The sequence below is a fragment of the Calliopsis andreniformis genome, chromosome 3 (assembly GCF_051401765.1).
Source record: "Calliopsis andreniformis isolate RMS-2024a chromosome 3, iyCalAndr_principal, whole genome shotgun sequence".
Classification (NCBI taxonomy): Eukaryota; Metazoa; Arthropoda; class Insecta; order Hymenoptera; family Andrenidae; genus Calliopsis; species Calliopsis andreniformis.
Window position 1 is genome coordinate 10,089,474 of NC_135064.1, and position 21,392 is coordinate 10,110,865.

The following is a 21,392-nucleotide window of genomic DNA, read 5'->3' on the forward strand; positions in this document are numbered from 1 at the left end:
TCGCTCATTTTGATCTGAAATCACTTATAGAGCCGGCAAATTTCAAATTCCTCATAAGAACTATTACGATAGGCAGACTCTTATTTTCATTCAGTAAAATATGTTATTCTTGTTTATTGAGAAAAGTTTGATCCAGTGACCCAACCGTGGGTCACCCGCCCCTCCAGTGCTCCGAATGAACTCCCTATGCATACAAAGGACGAAAACGAAGAGCAACCAGTTGCGATAGTGCATACTAAATTTTTTACTCGATTCAGGCAAGCAGTCATTTATTTTACATAGATATCGTGTCTGTACCAATATCGTTGACGTTGAAACGTCTACTTGACATTCGCAGAATATGATAGGAGCAGAGAAAGGTTCCGTTTCACGGTTGGCTCGAAAGCGAAGCGTAGGTGTTTCTCTGACTTTTTACTCTGGCATTCTGTTATCGATCGTTGACCACCTACGGTAAAGGCTACGTTATAAAGCCGCAGAGCGGTAATCGTGCAGGCCCGTCGAAAAAGTATACACCGGTAGTTTTAACTTCCGTAGTTCGGTTGGTGCACGCACTCGATGCCAGGTTATGCAACTCCTTCGAGACTTGCATTTAAATTTAGACGGCACAACGGCTGTTTCAACAGTCGCTCGCTATACGCTCGGCGTGACATCGTCATTTTTAAACGGAATACCGTTCGCTGAAACTCGGACGAATCTTCGTAATTCGATCGAAGTATGGAACATCCAGCTTTTCTTTGGACAGTGTAGCACAGACTCTACTTTTCCACCACTTTGCACGTCTTTTCAGCCAAAACATCACTATTCAAATAGATACACGTACAAGTGTAATCTTAATGATTTTTATAGTATGAAATTGTGTAAAATGCGATTTTATACGAGGGTGTGTACTTTGAGTATCTACTATTATTAGAAATTAGAGAATTTTATGTGAGTTGTACATATTTATTGTACGCTTTGGGTCAAATTGCTCCAAATGCTTTAAAAAGGTTCAAGAAAAGGAAAGAAAACCGTATGTTCTTTACGTCATCGCGAATGTTAAGAAACATTCTTAAATTTGTACTTATAAGGTAAAATGATATAAGTCGTGGTAAACAAGATAGTAAAATAAAATAGAATTATATAATGGTATACTGATTTTTATATATTAATGTTTAAAATTTTTGAATCTTCACTCTTGTACTATCACTTCTTCTTTCCTTTTCACCTTTTAATATTCACTTTTTTGAGGGAAAATTTTTATTAATTCAATCATCAACCAACCAAAACCATCAACAAAAATTCTTCTGTCGTGTAGACTTCAATTAAGACACAAGCAAAAAGTGTTCAAAAGTCTGGCTTGCGTAGTTTTCTTCTATATTCACAGAAATATTTTTAAAGGAACCTGCGTTCTGAATCTAATCGATTGATAAATTAGTATCAAAAATTTAGTACAGCTTGCAACGCAGCCCCGATTCGAGCTGGAAAGAGAAAAGCTTTTCCGATACTTATTTTGTCGTTGACGTCTGACCTAATTCCTTTGCTACGTGGCAGCTCTAACAGTGTCTAGCAGAAGTTTAAGCTCAGCTATTTTAACCACTTGTCAAAAATAGACCTGCATAGTATCCGAGAGAAATGGCGGATTTCGTTATGCGAGCTATCGCCCTTTGCTCGTCTCTCTCCTCTGCTCCTGCTACACGCGTCTCGTTCGAACCGCCACGGATCAAACCCGCCCTTCAATTCCGTCGCGTTGGGAAAATCGAAACGTTGGCTCGATTTCATCGGTCGGCCGACCGCGTCCTCGGCAACGCGAAAGTTCCCTTTAGCCAGCGTGGCTGTATCGCAATCCATTTATAACTGGCGCGAGACTCGGCTACACGTACGTGTAACGAAACTGTCGTTCAAAATGCATTCGTAGGCATTTGGTAACGTATTCTTCTCCCGAACCGCGCATGATTATCTACGCATTTGCATACGGTTACGGTCGACGCGTGCACAAAAACGGAGTGCGATATTTCACGAAAAATTCTTCCCGATACGTGCTATCGTCGGCAATCGAAGTAGACGCAGACTCGCGACGAGTTTGTCGTGCACTCGTCACACATTTTCGGCGCAAGGCGTGTGGGTTAGCTCGAGCGTTTATCGATATCGGTAACCTTAATATCGGGTGGGAACGATTAGCGACAATGGGCGGACAATTAATTCTAAAACGGACGATCCTTTGCCAAGCGAACGCGTTAGCAAGGTTATTTCGAATGCCTCGTTGAAAATACCGCAGGCTGTCCCAAAGCGCGACGCTATTAACAATGGATTCATAAGCGATGGTAATTTCATTCGACGTCGACGTTTTTCCAGCTGCGCGCGATGCCTCCGCGCTTCCGATGGACTTCTCTAACACGTAATATGTTGCATCGCGGAACGAGACACGGCGTAGTGGTTTTCGCGAAGGCTTCGATCGCGTTGCGTATTCGTGCACGTGTGTACGTTACCATATGCATATGTAGCACCGTTTATTTACGAGCTACGATAATGGAGGCTTGCCGTAGTTCGCGAATCGAAATGAACTCGCGCTGGGCGATACGTTGACGAAAAGCGTCCGATAAAGCGAAAAAGTGCTCGGGCTCGAAGTTCGATAACTTGTCGGTCGTCATTCACCTTGGGAGCGAATAATGCGGGGCACGTGCAGTAGGCCGACTGGTTGGCTGATTGGCTGGTTGGCCGGCCAGCCAGAGCACACCGTGATCGACCACGTCTATGCGTATGTTCCATTACGGTAGATAGCTCGACTTGTTTAATTCCATTTGCTCGAAATTGCAAATATTACCCGAAGGAGGAGACGGGTGGTTTGAAGCTTCAGATGAGACCATTTTTGATAGGAAAGTCAACAAACTCCTAATGTAGGCGAAGTGTAAGGGTAGATTCGTCGTTCGATGTATTTCCGTGACCTGCTTTCCTAAGGCTTTAGAACCCCATTACTATTTCTGTGTCACCTGAAGTTTTACTAGCAAATTGTAAAAATGGACCGTGAAATCTAAAATGTGTCAGTAGGGCTGAGTTATGTGCTAAGTATAGAGACGATGGTCCAAATACAGAATTGGGCATTGTTCGAATAACGTTTCAAATCATTTTTTCGAATAAATTTTTATTCGTAGAATCGTCAAATAAAAATTACAAATACAACAAAGTTATTTGAGAATAACGGATAATTTTTTATTCGAATAGAAACTTAATTAAATAAGAAACTTTTGAATAACTTAATTATTAGAAGTATTTATATGTGACAATACTACATAATCTAGAAATTTACTTGCTGCAGAGTTAATCTAAATAACTAATAAGAACTTTGAAAATTTATTTGCGAATAACAAATAACAATCTTATTGAATAAAAAATTATTGGTTAGTTACGAACAAAACTGTACCATTATTGGTTATTTTTTATTTGTTATTCTAAATCAAATTTACCTAATACTATCCAAATATAAGCTAGTTGAAGTTTATTTGGTTCACAATAGTTCATCTAAAATCTGTTCGAACATATCATAAAAGGTATCGAATTCCGTGGAAAGTTGTTTTTTTAAGAAAGAACTGTGAGTGCAATTCTATTAACTTCTATTATACTGTTGTCTTGAAATCATTTTGTAAATTACGATACCTAAAAATACGTAAAACAGCATAGAATTTTGAATCAAGAAGAGTTTTAATGGAAATTGTCACGTAATTTCAATCGTTGGCAACAATGTATATTTAAATAAATATTACATTCTTGCATGACGTACCTTTTTAAAAATTCGTCATTTTGATTATTCTGGTAGGAATAGATGTGTTTACTATGAATTGTTGGTAGTTCTGGTATTACTCGAATCTCAGGCACGATGCAGAAGTTAGGTACGTTGCATAAACGGAAGCGAAAACAGCTCTACTTTACTTCATGACTTCAAATTCGATTGAAAAGTAGCAGAGGCGGTTTGAATCGTAAACATTTACCAAAGATACTCTTGGTAAACGTAAAGTATACTTTTGGTACACGAAGTTGCTTGAAAATGAGTCACGTGTGGAAAGATCAGCATTGGTGAATGACGATCATCTGTAAACTTACACTGCAGTAGGTTCATGTCAAGTATGTGCATCACTAGCAGCTCTGGAAATACTTCAATGGTCCACATAATGGAAAGAATATTAATTAACCTGATAATTGAGTCACTGTTTGGTTACAAATAACACCATTGTATTCGAAATTTTATATTCAAAAATACTATAAAGACGAATCAGTTCATTTTTCACACAACGAATGCTACATGTCACTGACAATGAGTCTCTAGTTTTTCTGCACTTAATACTCCATACTGTCCAGTGCAGAACACTTTTTATACATGTCAACTCATCTCTAGTTTACGGGTTAATAAATCATCGCATTATTAAATCCAACTTCCCTGGAAAAAACACTTTTCTGTGCTGTGCTGACGAAAGCAACGGTGAGCTTGGAAGTATATTACTTTGTCATACACGTGTTTAAAAAAATACTACAACTTTTCACGAGATACACTAGTACAGTGACTTCATTTGAAGACGACACAGAAGTGAAAAACACAAGTTGCGCGATGACTTTTATTAGCTTTTTATTGGTTACCTTGACGCACTGAGCATCATTACACCTTGCTGTCGAGGTATTCCATTACGAAATCGGCCTCCGCGCGAGACTGACGAAATATAACGCGAGCAACGTTGGCCACTCGATCCACTGCCATCCAAGATTCACGTTTGTTCGATCGTGAGCCCCTCTACGATCACCATCGTTCTACATTTTTTTCCATAGCGAAAAATCGTATATCGAAACACGAAATTTTTGGTAGCACAACACGTATTAGAATAGATAAACGACTATAATGAATATGTACACACGTTATCAGTTTACACTCGAGAACAGATGGAAGTACCTAAAAGGTATCAAGATATGAAGGAAAGTCTCGTTAACTTCAGCAGTAGAAAATTTTTACTGTGAGCTGTTTGTGTGCACAGTATTCCCTCGTTATAAGATTATTGCTATTTTCTGTATACCTTAAAATTATTTAGAGCAAACAGGTTTGTCTGTCAAACACTGTCATTCACATCTTTAGCAAGACCACATTGGGCCACTAATACATAAATTGACTTCAAAGAATCATGTCCTTCGCTATAAACTCATTAGCAAGCCATGAGTCTATAACGAAGTAACATTGTACACAATTCGAGACAACATACATTCGACTGAAAAGTACATCACACTTTACTATGCAAATATATTGCTAGTAACATAAGCCAGAGGTTAGACAAGTTGTCGACGCATTTGTTTCAGAGCACAAAGTATTTCTGGCCGAATGTACCAACCACTGGTGGTCCCCATTTCCGATGTTTTGTATTTAAACCAAGAAAACGAGATCCAAGCTCGATTGCTCCCAACTGTAGCTAATAAGATTGCTTCCTGTCTGAGCGCAGTTGGTCGAAGCACTAATGCATTTACGACAGTGGTGCAGGATATTTTTTGTCCAACTCTACATAACCATGGACGTAAATCGAAATGTAGGCGGAGGCGTGTGTGGCATCTGGTGCATTGGAGGACGATACGCTAGCAAGGCGCGGGAGAAAATTGATAAAAGGCGATTAACACGACTAATCGGTCGACAGCCGCCTATAACAAATATAAAACGTAAAAGTTGGAGAGTAGGCGTTGGAAGATAAAGATGCGATAATCGTGTCTGTTGAGAATCAAAAGCTTTAGGAATAAAACATTATACAAAGAGGTGAGGCGAGAGTTCTCGTAACGTATGCAGCTGAAAGCGTTAATTGCAACTCGGTCTAGTCGTCGAACGTAAATTTGTCCTTGAAATAGGCACTAACAAGGAAGAAAATAGTGGCCCTGCCGCATGCCTCGACACGAATTCCGCTGCACCACGGACAAAAGATTCTCGCTCCTAATTCGCTTGCGCGGAGCACGGGGAAACTGCAAACTTTTTCAACTAATTCTGCCGTCGTGGATATCTGGACGTTAACCCAATTTAAGATCCCTCCTATTTGAATCGGGTAGTGCGCCGGTGCGGGGTGACCCGGTACGAGGTTTATAGGTCAGTCCGGTTTCGCGCGATATAGATTTTTCGTGCAGGGCTCGTCGTCCCATGCGCGCTGCTCCACCAACATTCTTCGAGTTTCGCTTCGCCTCTATTCCCTAACCTCATAATTTTGTCATAGCTGGATTCTTTCTCACAATGATAGCGATTTCAATCGTTATTCTTGATAGGAGCTATATAATTCGACCTGCACCAGACTTTTGTCAAAATTTGATTCGTGATATTACATTTCCATATTTGTTAGAGGAAATTTTAATTTTGAAATTAAACTCCAATTTTACTTATGAAATATAAATAGAATATTATTGACTAAGTAAATTTAATACCACGTTTGAAACTAAATTATCTTTCTGCTAGCTATCTTTGTTTTTTATATGTTTCAAGCATCCTTGTTTTTGGTATGTTTGTAGTCCTATTGTACTTTTATGGTTGTTATATCGAATAACCGGGAAACTGAGTCAGAGAAATCGTGGATAAACGAAGTTTTACTATATTTAAACCATATCATTTTGCTTCCAGTAAATACTACAAATAGTGTAGTGTTAAATAAATGCTCACTGTTACTTTACTGTTTTCTGGAATTACTGTCTTACTTCCTCCGTCTCTTCTAACAAGACAAACACCAATTGTGTATTTTACGACAAAAGCCTGTGTCTCATACTATGTAAGCTTGTTAATGGTAATGAGTGCCGTGGTTACAACGCGTAAAGAGCTGGAAAGTTAATGCTACAGGTTATCATTACAATAACGAACTCGTCCGTGCCAGCAGTTTTAGCCCGCGCTGTATAAAGAATAGATTAACTATAATTCGCTTAGAAGTTGTAACAAGATCAATGGCATGCGCGGGATCTCTCGGTTAATCCGGACTAACGCGATTCGCGATTCTCCGTATAACTTTCCTAACGAATAAGCATTTTTCGTAACGCGAAAAGACAATAACAAAATTAAGCCGATTGGTATCGACCGGTTGCGTCACGGGACCTCGCGACTTATGTAATAAAACACATCCAACTGCAACGCGCGGGTGGCCCTGTAGCAATGCTGCTCTCCAAGCGGAGGGTATGCGCGAGAGGTCACCCGCTATCGAACGCGTCACGTTGCCGCACGCGTTCGCGTTGCCGGCATGCGACACGCTTCAACCAGAGGCGCGTTCCTACTCGCAGAAAACTGCTAACGCAGCGACTACTTGCGTTCTGCCCTGCCACGCCAGCAGCAATCATCGATCTTCCTCGAGCGTACGCTCTACTCGTTTGTCAACGAGAACGCGAGCTTTGCTGGGAACGATAAGCAGGCTATATACTCTCTAGAAACGACTCGGAATGAATTCGCATGTCGATAGTCTCACGCGAGTTTCGCTAAGTCGAAGCTAAGGAGATGAGGCTAAGAGGGAATGAAATAACTCCGAGTAAAGATGTCGATGCAAGCGAGCTTACATCGAGAAATGGCAACGTTAAATCGAGGAAAATTCTTGGCACAGGAAGGACGCCGCAGAGGGCGCAGGGAGAAGCGTGACCGTGTAAATATTTCCAGGCGATAGCGAACGATTTTACAATTAAGCAGGAACGAGTGGAAGGATGCCCGCAGCGAGCAGCGACAGCAGCGCTTCGCGTTCTCCGCCCTTCCGTCGTCTTCCGCCCCCGCGCCTCTCCGCTCGTCCCTCGGTACCTCCACCCTCTGCGTTTCGCTCCGCCACCCCTTCCATCCCTTCCTCTTCCTCGTCAGCTCCTCGCTTCCAGCAACGCTGACCCAGTTCACGGTAGCCGGCTGGAATCGTTTCTTCCGCACACGCCTCGGGATCCAGGTTACGCCGTCCCGGTTTCTACGCTCGGTTTCCACACCCTCCCGTCGACCGCCATCACGATTTGCCTCACGGGACTGGACCAGCCGCCGGTGCTCTACTCCTGTCGAACCCGCAATCGCAGTGACGCGTCAGCGTCACCGGATGGGGCTGACCCTCGAATTTGGTCCATTGACAACGCCAATCGCGCGAAATCCTTAGTAATCCCGTGATTGAACGCCCATTCAAGTCCAGTTTAGGGCAGAGACGCGCGGGACTTTGGAATATTGCGTTCTGATCAAGCGAATGGTATAGCTTTGTGTCCCTGACTTGGCCATTTGCAGAGGGAAACATTAGTCTGATGGAATTCTGAGTTGAGCGTAAGCTACTTCCAGGGTTGCCGCATGAATTTCCTCCTTGGGTATAGTGGGGGAAATGAGAATGCGAGGGAAGAATAAGGGGTATCCCAGAGGTACAGGTCTAGGCCCTAGACTCGAGCGAGGTCTTAGCAACACAATATAATAGGACACCCGTTATTTCTTCTTTTACTTTCTAATTTCTCCCACTATAACCAAGGAGGGTATCTGTAGGAGTTGTCCTACTGATATAGGTCTAGGTCCTAGACTTGAACGAGGCCTTAGCAATACAATTCAATAGGACACCCGCTATTTCTTTTTTCACCTCCCAGCTTCTTCAATTATATTCAAGGAGGGAATTCGTGTGGCAGTCCTGTAGAAGTAGGCTACTCCTTGCACAAAGCGTGGTATTTATATCTTGTCCTATCTCTGGTTCCCATTATCGATGGTATCGCCCGGTGCAACGCAATAATTGTTCGCTAGCGACACGTAATGGATATTCTGGAATCGAGCAGGCAGGGGACCCTATGTCGCCGAGCTTTTGCATCGTCCACGTGGAATACAGCGGGTCCGTCGTATTCGACGGATACAGAGACGCGTTTTAGACAGGCAGGAGCGGGAGGGTAGGGTGTGCGTCGGATTGTGCGCGGCTGGCGTGTCGCGCGAAAGAAAAAGGGACTGGAGCGGTACAAAACGCGGATAGAACAACGGGTGGTAGTGTAAGAACGCTCTCGCGTCTAGACCGGCGGGATGCGCGGAAATGAAGAAGCCCAAGATGGATATACACCCGAATGCGTGTACGTGCATGCAGTCGCTAACAACCCCTTTTACGGCCCTCTCCTTTTGTGAGCCTCCAGTCTTGTCTCCTCAGTTTCTTTCTCGTCTCCTGCCGATGCCTTCGAAAATGCGACGCAACGCCTCGTCCCACCCCCTATCCCCCGCCCACGCGACGCGGCAGTCGTTTTACCCGATAACTCGATTTCATCTTAGAGCAAACGACGAGGACGGTGCCGCAGAGAGAGCTCGCAGCTTGTTTCTTGTCCGAAGGTGCGCGCGTGACGCAGACACGGAATCGTTGTAATTCGAGTTTCTGGGTAATCCAATCCACGAGAAGGAAGCGACCATCTAGGGCTACTCGAAGGATAGCGTCGCTTTTTACGAGCCGCAAACTTTGGAAGTGGGCCAATCCCGTTGCGGGCACATGCTCCGCGACTGTATAGCGCAGAATCCTGGGTCGCCCCATATCCTAGTCCGCGATAAATTCCTGCACGACCGTTTGCGTTGCCTCGGCGAATCATCGGCACACGCTCCGGAGGAATTCGATGCGCTAACGATGCGAAAATATTTAGATTGTTCCGGTTGGCTACGCAACGGATCCAACGGTGGCGACGTCTAACTGCGTTGCTGCCTCTTCCGGGTCAGCCGAGCGTCCCGGTACACTCGGCCTTCCGGGCCTCCGTTTGCTCGCTCTACCCTTCCCAGGTACGGATCTTTGCGCAGTGACCTCCTTTGGGAGGAGTGGCTGCCTCCAAATACCACGGGCGACGATGGTGTACGATGGCTGGGACATCGACCATGATGTCTCGAGAAATGGATCGTGTTGCTCTTAGGAAGTAAACTGTCTCCGATTAAAAATTCATACGTGGGTATGGGAACCAACGCGGAGTATATCGTGAGATAAGCAAGACTAGAGGGAAAATAGAGGAGGGAACGTATTGGGGAGAAAGTAAGATATGGATAGCGTAAGCAAGTAGGATGTCGCGCTAAAGAAGGCGGGTATAAATGATAGGCATAACAGAAAAACGAAAGGAAAGACTAGATAAATGAGGGGAAGGAGGAGGGTCGGTGGAACTGGTAGGGTTGGTAGAGCAGGCAGAGTAGGGGTGATACTGTGATGGAGCCTGCACAGAGGTTGCTGTCGACGCCCTGCCGCTGCTTCCTGGTTTCCCTATATTGATTTTCTAGCGTGCCTCGAGCTAGACGGAAACAGAGCGACGCAGTGTGATAAAGTAGAAGCAGGAGAGGAGTGAAAGAGAGAGGGCTGGTTGGGGAGGAGTATCGGTGGCTGGTGTTCGTGCTCGCACATGGACACACGCGGCTGCACGGAAATCGGCTAGGCGAGAGCCCTCGCGTGCTCGCCGCGAGCTGTGTGAGTCACGCTTGCGCGAACGCGCGCAAGCGAGTCCTCGCGTGTGTGCGTGAAAGTCCGAGAAGGGGAAGTGGGTTGGATCGTGAGGGGGGGAGCTGCGAGGGTAGAGTTCATGCTTCACGCGAGAGGGTGAAAAGAGTACGCCTAGGGGTTGCAAGCAGAACGAAAGAGACACGAATACGAAGAAGGTGGGGCTACCTTTTGCACCTCCGCCCGTACTGCTCGAGAAACATGGGAAGGATTATCCGACGTCGAGTTAGGCCTCGTACGTGTTGTTCGCTTTTCGGTTCGCTATTCGTTTACCCCCCTCGCCCTTCTATCCCTCTTGTTTTCGCGCGTGCAACAAATAACTATTACGGTCCTTTCGAACGATAGGTCGCGTGGACCTGCTAAAGCTAGCATATCTTTCTTTGCTTATTTTCTTGGTGAAGACACATTTCACCAGATGTTCTCGATAGAGTAATACCTCGATAATCGTGAACGAAGGGTGCGCGGGCAACGAAGAATCAAGGTTCAGGCTATGTAATAATTGGTTACTTCATTATTAGTATCTGTAAATAATTAAGTCATAGGTCAGATGTCTTAGGATTGAAACCATACGTATATTTTCATTCTTTATTTCGATCTCTTAGGACTGAGATCTACGCTTATATTTTTATTACCATTCTTTACTTTATGTATTCTCATTGATAAGTATCTAACTATACCTATGCCTAACTATTCTTCCACGAAATAATAGGAGAGCTTTACCTGTAGTCATTGGTAATGGAGCTATTGAGGCCTTACTATTTTTTATGATGAAGGAAACTACTCGACATAGTACTGAAAACGATGAATCGTTCTCATTGTCAGAGAGTAAGAGCTGCAAGTAGTAGAAGGCGATGCTTGGTCGGACGAGTAGGTAACCACGATTGAGCGATTATATTCGTGACGAGCGATTCAAAGACTGATTACTTTTTATTTCTATTCGTTAAGCTGAAACTTTCAAAAATATTTTCTTTCTAGTAGCCTACGAAAAATTAGAAAATAAAGGCACCAAGTTTTGGAGTGACGTTTTTGTATTTGCTCACCGATCAATAGGGAGCAATTTTTTTCTTTGAGAATTTTAACCTTGAACATGATACAAGACACGATAAATATAGGTGTTGTACATGAAGTATTATAATAAGTCAGGGTTTTTAGGGTAACTCGTGTAGAAAATACCATCGAAGAGGTAGATAGAAAAGATTTTGGAACGCTTTTTTTCTATAATTATTACACTTATATTATGTATCTCTTTTTCAGAGAGATACATAATCATCATTTTTTAAGCTTCTTTATAAAGTCTTTCGTAAAGAAATATACATTATATGAAAATAATTTCTTAAATATAAATCAACATTCCATCTTCTTCTCGACATTTATAATGCTTACTCAATTAAAATAATAAATTGCTTTAATATATGTATCCCTTAATTTTTTTAAAATTCATGCTATTTAGATCTTTTTAATTTAGATGATACATATATAGACGAATAGTTTCCAATTAAAAAGAATATTTTTTTATCATTTTCAATCATTCTGTGTTACAGCTTACAGCAGTAACTTCAGCCAATTTACAGTCCAAATAGAATTATATCTCTTGAATAGAAGCGTCTGTTGTTGACTTAACATTGGTATGCAATCTTGAGAACAATATTATTCAATTATATTTACAATAAGTAACAATATCCTCGAGTTTACTGTCCTTTATTGTTGCGCATCGTACAGAAACCTCTAAGAAACTGTCCTCGTATTTTCAGACAAATCGCAGTAACGATCGTTACTTTTCATTAGGTCAGGCAGTTTTTCTCAATTGATTACCGCCAGAGAACTTGAAGTCACATTTTTTTACAAGGTCGATGTACCTATTTACTTCAGCGACTCGTGCCCTTTTTCGGCCGAAGCCTTAGAAAGCGTAGAGGAAGCCGGTGGTTACGAACCTGCCTGCATTAAACTACAACATTTCCTACTTACAAAGGGTACACAGATACCTGTAGAAAACCTAGTTCTTTTTTTGAGTCGAGCAGCCCGTTCAGGGACACTGGATCGATAGGTTTGTAGAATACGTACGCTGCGGAAAACGGAGTGCCTCGATATTCGGTACATCTTCCATGCACGAATTTCTCATCGCGTGGTCGACATTGACGAAGAATAATTGGCCAATTTGAAGGTATTCGACGAATAGAGCCAGGAAACGAATGAAAATCGATATGTTGCTTTCTGTGGTCTCAATTGCCTTCGAACTAGTTCACGTAGTATTAACTATACTAACCTAATGATAGGAAAAATAGGTACGAAGGTTAGGAATGTCTGTACAAAAGATGAATGAGGTCAGTGATCTCGAGATAAGTATGTGTCACCTTAATGGTAGATTTTTTTAAATAAACTAATACTTGATACTGTTAAAATTACTGCTGTTACCCCTAAAATTACTTCATGCCAGACTATGAAATGTAGGTACAATATCATTTGACTTCGAAAGCATTTATAGAGGTAAACTCACAATATGTAAGATAAGAGTGGCAATTACTGTGTGCAGACTGATTACTGTGGCCCCATTTTTATTTTCACACGTAAGAAGATTCAGCACTATTAAACTGAAAATAGTTATATTGACTGAAAATATATTTTAATTTTTAGTTTAATAACACTACATTTTGTTACGTATGAAAATAAAAGGGGAGTTATAATTATTGATGTACATACAGTAATTGGCCCTCTTACGCTTTGTGACCTGACTGATTTCTCGACTTTGGCAAATTTTGGTACTTCAAGAGATTTTATTATTACGAAACAAAAAATGTGCAAAATATTTCCTCTTTTAATATAAGTAAACACCAAGCCGTGTTCTATTTTATCAGCTACAGTCTAAGATAATAATCAGTGATTTATGCAATATATATATGTACATAAGCATGATATGTACCTATATAATATAAAATATCTATTTGTACATGTTTAAATTTTTATATCTGCATGAAGTCTTAGATACAAATTATTTTCTTTATTTACTGCTTTCTGAAGAACTGCAGAATAGTTAAAAGTGTCATTCAAAACCAAAACTATTTTGATATTGTTTTTGTGTTGTAAGCTGATTCGTTACTATGGTCACCATATCTTAAAATTATTTATATTAAATGACCGTGCTCTAAAACACTTTCACTCCGTATCCTTGAAAAGACAAAAGTAGGTTAATAACACGTAACCTCAGAAACATAACATGTCCCTTGCTATAAGCTTATCACGACATTAGCGTATTGCGAGCTCACAGTAAGGGAACACTTGAATGCAGGATGTCCCAGAATCAACAAGCGGGACGGGGTGATTTTACACGAAAAAATAAGTCGAAAATATAAAATGAAACTTTTTGATATCGTGTTACGTTTTTGGAAAAACTGTGTTTGAATTTTAGCAGAGGATGAACTGTCGAAGAACCATTTCAGATATTTGATGGGTAAATGGGAAGAAAGAAATATTCTCACTTTACAGTAGAAAATGTCAATGGTCAGACCGTGAGTTACTCTTAACCTCGTAAACCCTTCGAATACCTAAAACTTGTTCTATCATATACTTGTACTCGATTGTAATTCAAGGTCAATTTTCTCGAAAAACAAAGCATAGTATCAACAAATTTTATTTGATATCTACAGCTTATTTTTTATTTAGAATCACTAGCTTTCTACTTGTACACCACTTACATGCACCTCATAGGTGAAGCACATCTAACGCACTGTATGTAAATGCGTTGTATAATCTGTTAAAATAATCTTTCCTTGCTTCTAATCCTTTTTCTTCTTCTTTCCCTTTCCTTTCCTTCCTCTACCTCTACTTACATCGCCTACTGGATTGATTCTCTTGCACTGCATCGCATCGCTGCCGGGTAGCCATTTCATCGAGGTGCTTGTTCCTCCTCAAAAGGCTTTTCTTGACCAGGAGAGCTCGTCTCGATCGTCCACGATAGTGGAGCCGATGAAATATTAAAATTCGCTAGCCCTAGGGCCTGCAGACAACGCGAACGCCGCGCGGATTGGTTAGCGACGAAGTCCAGTTCGCGCGAGTTTATTTTGAATATCTTTCCGAGTTTCTTAGGATGAAGAAATACACTTATAACAATTTAAAGTTTAAAACGAGTCTAATAGAAATTTTATATTAATATTTTGTCAATATTGTAATTTCTTCCATTGGAGGACTTCATTTACAAGGGTGTTCTACAAGTTCAGTAAACGTTGGAGTCAAATTCTTATTTTGTATATTTTATACGTGAGAGGTAGATAATTCTTTGCACTCATGTAATTACTTTTATCTTTTATAGTGAACGAACAATTTAGATTACTTATAATTATAGAGTAAAGCAACATTGTACACTTCTGGGTACTTCACTAGGCAACGCGTGTTTCAGTGATAAGATTTAAACTCACGTTATGTAATAGTAATTAGATTTTTCGGAAAACATAAAAATTAAGTCTGTTCAATTCAGTTTTCACATTCTGTGCTATTACTAAACGGGACCAAAACCTTGTCACGATGTTATTAATACTCTAAATCAGGGTTTCTTAACGAGAAGGAAGACAAAGAGGTTGAGAAACCCTGCTCTAAATTAAAGTTATTATGAGTGCAAAGTTTCGAAGTCATGAAAGCTTCAAACATCGAATTTGAGCAACGAAGAGGTTTCCCAGGCTCTTATACATGTTTCGAACGTCGTAAAAAAAAAATATTATTCAAACATTCCTCGTTTCTTCCGCAGGATCGCATGACGGCCAATGGGAACTCGCCGTTGGACAGTATGAGGACTCTGGAGCATTATTTGACCGACATCATGCGAGCTAGCGCCGCGGATACCCCAGAACACGTGAAAGGTAAGCGTCAATGCTTTTCCTCTGTCCTCCGTATCGCTGTACTGATATTCGATTCAGCGCGCAACCAGTACCCAGCCATCGGCGGCAATAATGCTCGCTAGTGTCGCGTGTGAACGCTTGCGAATTGGAAATGCGAAGAATCTCTCGAATTCCCGTTCCATGGATGCGAGTTTACTCGTTCGGGAGCATACAGCCTTCGGGAATGCGTTACGAATTCAACAGAGAGTCTCGTCAGTCCTCGTTACATATACCCAGCTCCGCCCTTCGGTTCACAACCCGCTTGCGATTTTCCACTTGATGCGCATTGCCGTTTCTTATTAACGCCGTAAACCCTTGTCCACTCCCTACGACAAGGAATACTTCCGAGCTGTCCACCAACGATGTTTGTGGAACCGTCTTGCGAAATACAATTAGCAATAGCTAAAATTGGATCTTGTTCTGATGGTTGGGATGAGAAATTTGAGAAATACTGTTAGATTCAATTGACACATCTGATGTGAGATTTTAGAAGAAACCTTGAGGATTCCTGAAAGCTTTTATGGGGAATATTTAAGAATTTTTCTTCGATGTGGAACGTTGTGATACTAATTTTTGCATATTTATTTTTACTTCTGGACCTATCAAGGTGTTTCTAGAAGCCGATTAATCTTTGATCGTAAACCAATATTTCCAATATTGGACATTTTGTTCTTGAATAAGCTTTAGTAAGTTACAGTATTTATACTAAATTCGATTTTCAATAATTTTTATGGAAATTAGTTGTGGATAATTTATTAATTGTGAGATTATTAATTTATTAATTTTGAGATGGGGAATGAATTGGGAAGTTATGAATTTTCTGTATATTATTATCAATAATTTTTCATAATGGAATTGCACTAACTTTATCATTTTCTATCATAATACAGATGTATTAGTTGAAGCCTAGTAATTTTTTACTGAATACGTAGATATTATTTCTAAAAATCATTATTACAACAACGCTCCATACTAAAAGCTTTATCAGTTGTAATAATGCCACACCTTTCAAAATCAAAAGAAAAATCAAAATTGTTAAAGTATGTAAAAAGTTTTACATGTTGTGGAGTTTTGCATCGACGGTAAACTAAATCTGGAGTTATAAAACCGGATTGTAAAGGCATAAACGAAAGTGGGCGTTATTATCGAGTTGAGTGTTTGAAACTGTGACCCTGACGAAAAGTGATTAAAATTAAATTAGTTTCTATCTTGTACAAACGATATTGCGACTCTAGACACTTGCTGAGCCAATAGTTTAAAAGGCAGCTTTATTTACCCCTGCAAGTAATTTCCATCTTCGATTTGGCTTTACCATTGACTATACACGAAAGAGTAACAGTAGATACCGTATAATTTAGAAGTATTTTCTGCAATCAAAGGTGAAAAGTATTTCCCTCGAGTTAAAGTAGCTTTCATATTATAACTTATCTATACCCAAGTGTACATACTAGTGACAATATTTATAGCATTGCTTAAATGCCAGTGAAAAATTGTCAAGCTTCAAAGTTCCGAAACCTTGTTAATACTTATCTAAATTTAAATCAAAAAATGTATTCAAGCTTGGCCTTCTATATTTTACCTCTTCTACCCTATAAATTCAAGAGAAAAATGTTCCCTTAAATAGAGGGTTGTCGAATTCTAAAAATTTCTTCATGTTTGACAATCGATCTATCGTACAGGCAACAGTGTTCGCAATTTCGGCGTATAGTATCGAATAATGCGATTATATTTCTTCGAAACAAGCAGAAGTGCATAAAAAAGGAATGCTTTTTAACGAAGTTACAGCCTTGTGAAAAATTGTCTGCAATTTCACGGTTTTTATACTTCTTGCGCGTGGGAACTTTTAACATTTTTGAAGTAACGTATTGGAAGAAATTAATAAACCGAAAAAATATATTTTATTTATTTAAAAGTAGGACGAATATAATAAAAATACAAGTAACGACGTAGTAAAGTTGAAGAATTTTCGTTATTAATTTTTATTTAACACTAAAGTTTAAAAGGTTTGGGCCTGTATTTTTACCACAAAAGTTGCTTTATTGTGTTATTGGGTATAGTATATACTTAAAATATAATATAAAGAGATTTCACAAGAAGAATTACTGCCCCTAATTTTGAAACTCTTTGGATCTATAGAAAAATATATCTATCAGGACGATTCAATACCTTGTCATAGGTCAATAGAAGTATATTGCTACATTATTTATATCTTTAATAATCTTAATAGATAAAATATAGTTTTCAGTTTATTATATTACGATATGTTGCTTGGAAAAGTTTCCATGTAGGAAATCTGTGGAAATGGTAAATATGCAGGTACTCTTTTAAACAACTCTATAAATATATAAAATTATAAAAAATATTCTCTTTTAATGCAGTTACTCGTGCTTCGGAAAAAAATGGTTACACTTCTCGACGTTATGTGCCAAAAATTGCAAGCACTAGTGCCTTCACGATACATCGATTGCAATATCAGAATAAATGTTTACAATTTAACAAATTCGTACTTAAAGGAGGATTTTACTCTTTGGATCCCGATTTAAGTAAAATCAAACAATTTTACAATTTTATTAAAAAAATTAAAATCTAGAAAATTTAAGCTTAAATAGACTCTTTGGCCCATCAAGCTTGGGCAAACATAACAAACATACAGAAGTTCAACAATTTTCATTACTGTTCAACTGACAACTGTTCCATAAATTTCGTCAGTCATGTAGCTGTTCCAAAAACATCCATATTCTACAAAATACCGCACAGCAAATTAGAAAACAACCCTCAGTCTCGAGTGTGGAATTGCAATCCAGAAACGAGATTTTTTGGATCAGAATTCTCGGTCCAACCGGCCATAAAACCATTAGCGCAGTCTTTCGGCATTCCTATCGCAGTGCAACGATCAGGGCCAGGTCGAACGCGTGAAACAAGCCAACTATCCGACCAACAAGACTAACGGAACAGCCAACCAGCCGACCACTTAACGTACGGCAGCCCTTGTCGGCACCCTCCACTCGACGCGACTCTGCTCACTCCTAGCTCTTGCCCGCTCCAGGTCGCTCCGCTCGCTCCATCCGCACCATGCAAATTCTACGCGACACTGTATCCACACGTCCGGCTCGGTCGGCTTAAAGGAAGATAGAGACGGAAGCAAAGGGACAAGGAGACTCGCAAACGCTTTGCGTCTCCCCGTTTTCTTTTTCCACCCGCGTCTGCCCACCCTGTCTGGCTGGCAGCCCCGGGAACCCTCAGACAAGCGTTCTCGCGCTTACAGTCAAGGGCAAGGGTGGTACCGCGGGGCCCTCCTCTTCCTGGTGCTCGTCCACACCGAAACCGTACGACGACGACCACGACCGCAACCACGATGACAGGAGAGCCCCTCGCTCACGCTACTCGCGGACAATCACGGATTTTCCCTGCGCGTCTCGAGAAGACGCGATCCCAGCCAGCGTAGTCAGGGAAATGAGTCTCAACTTATTATCAGACACAGAAAAATTAGTACTATATGACCCAAGTCAGGTTTAACACATCAACCTAACCCAGACGTAGCTAGTCGATTGTCGCGTGCTGAGGTCGGGATGGACAGAGATGATAGTCAGTTTCTAGAGATCTAGCGAGTGGGAATTTGCACACGAAATTCTGTTTATTTTGTTGGGTAAGGGAAGACTGTAGGCGACGTATGTAGTATGTATATGTGTCCCTATACCATCGATGTTTGTTTGAAAGTTTAAAATTCGTCTCTGTATAGAGGGCGTTAGAAGTATTAAGAGGTGGTTCTACGTGTTAACGTAAGATGAAAAGGAAGTATGACACAGGTGAGACACAGCGAATTCAGTAAAATAAGTACCAAATCTGTCATAGCAAAGCCAGTAGAATAAGCCCCAAGTCTGATATAGCAAAGCTAATAGAATAAGCTCTAAGTCAGCTATAGCAAAGCCAGTAGAATAAGCTCCAAGTCAGACACAGAGAAGTCGATAGATTAAACCACAAGCTAAGTAAGTTACACATAGCGAAGTTTTGCGTTTCAAATGCAAGCAAGATGAAAAAACTCTAATTTTAAAGAACAAAATTTATGAGTATTTATACTGTTCTATTCTATATTATTCTATATCCTATCTTATCTATATTATACTATTCTACTCACTTCTCTGTGTTTGATTTGGAATGTATTCTACTGACTTTGCTATGGCTGACTTGGAGCTTATTCTACTGGCTTTGCTATGGACTGACTTGAGGCTTATGGTACTAATTTTTCTGTGACTGATGATAAGTTGAGACTTATTTCACTGACTACACTGTCTGACTTGTCTATTCTTCATTTTCAACTGATTTTGGCATGTGATACTACATGCATATAAATCACTGTAATTCTACAATTCATTTTAGCTCTCCTAGCTCAAGGTACTAATATTAGTAAGTCTTCCTTCTCAATTAATGTTTTCTTCAATCCTATTGCCAACAGGCACTAGCAAACCCTCTTTTATTTGCATACCATCTCCAGCACTCTCAACCTCCGCAATTTAACTCTACGCGAACTCTCTCATCACGCGTGAAACATATACGTACCTACCTATATCTCACATCTCGATTCCGCAACATTCGAATTTTCAATCGAACCGTCCTCGCTTAGACATCGTTAAGCGACAAAGGGATTCTCGTTACGAGCTCGCCCCTGAGTCCAGTCTGATGGGCAGGCTGTCGCTCACCTCAGCCAGCCTTATTTGTCCGTTTTAATGAAAACGGTTTCCTTCATTGTGCCGAGTCCAGCTTTTTAAGACGGACTTATTATTTGGCAATACTCTCGTTACCGACGGCGGGCCGGCAACCCGCTGTCAGAGAGGAGCCCGAGGGAGGGGCTGGTCGTCGAAGAGAATGCAAAAGAAGCTCGGGCGAAGATGACACCTCCGCAGACCGGCGACTTCATTGTATCGCGTAATTATCGCTTCCCTTGAGGACGAAGGTCGTCGGGGGATGTCCGTGCAGGTCCTTGCTGTCTTTTCTCTTCTGCTCGCCGCAGACCCTTATCGTCGCAATTAAAATCCGGTCGCGATCGAGACGCCGTCAGAGATAACGATCCGCTGGATGGAACCAACTCGCCGCAGACCCGAGTACAACCACCTCTTCCGCTATGGATAAAGGGTAGCTTGTCTCGATGGGATGAGCAAGGGAGGACTTGGATCGCCGATGGTTGAACAGGGCGATCCTGGTGTCCACGACTTTGAGGAATCGGTTCTGGGAAGGGTCTTCGCTTGAGGAATCGAACGTTCGGGAGAAGATGTCTGCATCGGTAAAGAAAACGGCTGGAAGAGGAGGAGTAGAGTCGAGGGTACGATAGGATAGCGTTGTAGCGCGAACAAGTCTTTATTCTAGAACAAAAACCTCTCTCGAGGCATTGTAAGGCTCCGCTGAGTGGGCGTGCTTGCTACGACGCGCCATCTTTAGAAGTGTCAGCACGGCACTTTAAACTGCACTAGTAGGTCAAGTCTTGGAAAATCCGAGCGTAACCTCGACGCCGACGAAGCCGCGGTTCCTTTCGCGTAGGTACGTGGCCATTTTCGAATCGAGTGGAGACGTTGCGTCATGTTTTCTTCTTTTTAGGACTGAGATTTTCGTCATAATGGGAGGACGAATTTGTTGTTTTTATTCGGCTAAAATATGAAGCTGGTTCCAGTTGTGAAGGTATTAAGAATTATATCTAAGTAAGTAGTCAAGGTGTCAGGGTCGAACGTCTCCAGACTTCAGCACCTATATGTTCAGCATGCTTTGTGCATATAGAACATAAGGTGTATCTTCACACAGAGCTCGTCATCCTTGGGAGAATTTACAAATCTAGATTGTTGTTACAATCGATATTATTACAGTCGATATTATTTACGAATTTTTTGTTTTGTAATTATGAGAAATAGCTTCTGTAGAGTTTATAGATGTTTTTATAGTCATTTAGAGACATCATGTAAATTTTTAGAATAAAGTAAAAATATTCATCAGTCATAAAATGATAGCATGTTAAAAAAGGTGGTGTAAAGAAAATACATATTATCGTTGACATTTTTGATTTCTGCCAATATGTTAATCCGAAATTCAGAAACTAGAAATACTTATTTTTAATACCTATGTTAAAGTTATCAGATTAGAAAAATCTTCA

General features: G+C 40.9%; 1 protein-coding gene across 1 annotated transcript in view; it reads left to right on the forward strand.

Moving 5' to 3' along the window:
- Orb2 (cytoplasmic polyadenylation element-binding protein orb2) overlaps positions 1-21,392 on the forward strand; it is a 146,528-nt gene that overhangs the window by 2,333 nt on the left and 122,803 nt on the right. Inside the window, exon 2 of the mRNA XM_076393431.1 lies at positions 15,127-15,238. Coding sequence (XP_076249546.1) covers positions 15,127-15,238 — 112 coding nt within the window. The remainder of the gene's footprint in view (positions 1-15,126; positions 15,239-21,392) is intronic.